This window comes from Mus caroli, chromosome 8 (assembly GCF_900094665.2).
Source record: "Mus caroli chromosome 8, CAROLI_EIJ_v1.1, whole genome shotgun sequence".
NCBI classification, from domain to species: Eukaryota; Metazoa; Chordata; class Mammalia; order Rodentia; family Muridae; genus Mus; species Mus caroli.
In genome coordinates, this window is record NC_034577.1 from 35,309,254 (window position 1) to 35,312,727 (window position 3,474).

Sequence of the window (3,474 nt, forward strand, 5' to 3'; positions counted from 1 at the left end):
GCACACACACATCAACAACAGCCCCACTGTTAATACACGCACAGTAATGCATGCACACACACATCAACAACAGCCCCACTGTTAATACACGCACAGGAATGCATGCACACACACACATCAACAACAGCCCCACTGTTAGTGAGCAAAGTCTGAAGAGCAACCATCTCGTCAAGAACCTGGCCCGCCATGGTGAGGAGAGGCCTGCAGCCCATGCTCAGTCTTGTTCTTAGCATGGTGAGGGCAGAAGAGGGTTACTTGTGGAGGACACAGTGTCTATGAAGGGGCAGATGAAGCATTTTGGAGGACTGGAATGTCCTTCACCTTCTATGAGTGAAATGTGCAAGCATGGACACCTGTGTAAACCTTCAATGAGCTGCTTATATTTAGGGTCTGTGCATTTCATTATATGTAGTGCATTTGCATCCGACCTCAACGCAATTATGTCACAGGGTTTTATTAAATGTTTTAAGCATTGCAAGGTGTACTTTACCTAAAGGAATCCCAGTAACATCTGCGATTCCCCTCATTTCCTCTCCAAAAGGGTCAGGAAGGCTGCCAATCATACCAGGCTAAAAAGAAAGAAACCAATGAACACTGAACTTAAACATATGCTTTGCAATCTGGTTCTCTGATTAGAACTCTTTTAGCATAAGTTATTTTTAAATCATTATGTCATGTATTTCTAAAAGAGTCTATATAATGTTTGGTGTTGGACTCCTATAAAGCCTGTGATTCTTAGATTTTTTTGTTGCCCTCCTGATCTTTGGCCCAGTCCCCAGACAGAAGGGGACTGAGTGATTCTACCTGCGTGACTTTAGGTGATCCACTATCTCGATCAACACAATGAGCCAAGTTTTACTTCTTCACTCTTTAGCAACTGGCAACACCCAGCAACAAACACATGGTATTCTACCATTTTACAACACTGGCTGTCATTGTTAATGGCTGCTCCTAAGTCGAACAGTTGTCTTCAATGAGCAAACAACACATGAGCAAATTCAGTGATGGACACTGTATCAGATTCTCCACCTCAGCTAAGCACAAACACTGAGAGCACAATTTATATTCTCCGGCTAAGATGATGTGGTTAAAAGTCTCTCTTGTTACTTTATTTGCTTACTTATTTTGTGTATGGGGAATATGCATACACATGTCATAAGGCGGATGGGAGTCAGAGGACATCTTGCAGGTGCTGCTTTGCTCTTTCTACTCTGAAGGTTCTGGTGATGGACCTCGGGTCATCTGGCTTGGCACTGAGCTATCTCACTGCTCCGATATCCTGTTTTCACCATCTGCATAAGGTGACCTCACTAAGCATATTATTTGTTTCCCTGTGAACTCACATCAGTGGGAGGTAAATGTTCCAGGCAATTTAACAACTATGGCTTATTGACAAAGGTTAAGCATAGTGATATGCCATAGTCCTCACAGCCACCATATGAAGTAAATATTATTACTAAATATTATCCTTTTGAACCAGGAAAGTAACATTTCATAGGTACATGACTGATGCATCCTTAGAATGCAGTGATTTCAAGGCATCGAAACCTGCAGCGCAGATTGTAAACCATGGCATTACAAACTGCCCTGCTGCCTCCCTACTGACATTCAGGGTAGAGGAGGGTTTAGGTACTGGGCATGTGAGGACTCACTCACTTCCTTTTAGTTCCTACCAACATTTATTCTGGGTGAATCTGTCCCTTTAACACATTTGATAACTTTGAGGGAGAGGTGAGAACATAAGCATGGCCCAGCGGGTCATAGGTAGGAGCTCCTGCTTTGCTCATCCAGTCTCTAGGACTAGGGCTTTCAACAAGGGTTTTCCAGTTCTGTCCTGGAGGAGATGGCAATGTCTCATGATTGTCTTGGTGGTTACAACCAAAGAAGAAAGCAGTGGGTAGAGGTCAGCCTTGCAGCTAAGAATATTAATTCCTAAAGTCATCAGTTCCCTGAATCTGCTCCAGAGCCTTCCGGCCTCTCCATGACCTGCCCTTGCAGCAGAATCTGAAAGATGATGAGGACACCTTGGGAGGTTTGGGGCCAGTCCCTTGATGTTCATCGGTACCACCTATATTTAACAGGTATTGTGAAATGCAGTCTTCCCGTAGGACTCAGGGTCAGGGAAGGAAATGACTTAGTGATTGCCTAGCTACAAGAAACACTCAGCATAATTGAGTGTCAAGGGTCACAGATACCAATGGATTCCACAGAATACACAGTTAGCCTGAACTCGTCATTTTATCTTTATTTAGAGAAATCTATGAGTTTCTTGAATTACTTGTAACTTGAGTTAATTTAAGGTCTAAGTTTTTCTTTTTCATGCTGGGATCAAATCTGGGGCTTCCAACATAGTTTATGATGGTGTTCCATCATTGACCTATATATACTCTCAAGGGAAAAGAAACTCGGTTTTCAGTAGTGTGACTGTACACCAAACTATAATATGAACTAAAAATTTCATGCTCCTGATGAAATCTGTGTATTTTCCCACTGCTCTGAGGACCTGGGGTAGACCCACATAGGGCCTGTGGTTGCTGCTTCAATGTTTCTCCACCTAAGCACGTATTTTAAAACTCTATGTCCATGTGCTTATATATGTATCCTTAAAATTAATTGAAGAAATTATTTCTTACCAGCTTTTGATCCACCATCTTCATTAGTTTTCCACTTGGCACAAATGTATTCACTAAACTCGTTACAGAATTCACTAAAATCCTCAACTGAAAAATAAATAAAACACTAAAAATACATAAAGTACTGCGATTTAAGATTCATATTGCTGTCATAAAAACAATGTAGATCTGACTTACTCAAAATATGTAACAAAATAGCACAGTTTGAAAGAATTTTCAATGAATTTATGAACACAATTTTCTCTTTAAAGTAGCATTGCTTCTCAATCATTCAGATGAAGGAAGATCGTACAAAGGGAAGGAGAGACCAATTCTATGCCCCCAAATTACAAAAAGCTACAGGGAAATGACATTTTCCTCTATCAATTACTATACATAGTGGAAGAGAATCAAATATATACCTTTAACTTTCAGTAGTAATTTTAAAGAAGATTATTTTTATTTTATATGTATGAGTAGTATGTATATATACCATGTTCATGCCTCATGTCAAACAAAGCCAAACAACTCCACTAAACTAGAATTACAGGTGACTGAGAGCTATCCTATGATCCTGAGTGTCCTTAAGCGCTCTCAAATGACAACCCATCTTTCTATCTCCCCTAGTAGTATTTTTGAGACTACAGCCGAGGGTACCTTGAAACTCATTATGTAGACCAGGCTGGCCCCTAAGCTCCTAACACTTGGTCTGCCACAGTCCTCCCAAGTGCTTGGATTATGGTCTGGGCTTCCATATGCAACTTAGAAAGTAGTTTTTAAAAAGCAGATTTATAAGCTGGGCGTGGTGGCGCACGCCTTTAATCTCAGCACTTGGGAGGCAGAGGCAGGCGGATTTCTGAGT

At 41.1% G+C, this 3,474-nt stretch overlaps 1 protein-coding gene across 1 annotated transcript in view; it reads right to left on the reverse strand.

Annotated features, from left to right (window-relative positions):
• Positions 1 to 3,474, reverse strand: part of Asah1 (N-acylsphingosine amidohydrolase 1) — a 33,075-nt gene that overhangs the window by 11,356 nt on the left and 18,245 nt on the right. Inside the window, exons 4-5 of the mRNA XM_021169553.2 lie at positions 2,634 to 2,720; positions 491 to 569 (exon numbers count right to left, since the gene is read on the reverse strand). Of these exons, the coding sequence (XP_021025212.1) occupies positions 491 to 569; positions 2,634 to 2,720 (166 nt within the window). The remainder of the gene's footprint in view (positions 1 to 490; positions 570 to 2,633; positions 2,721 to 3,474) is intronic.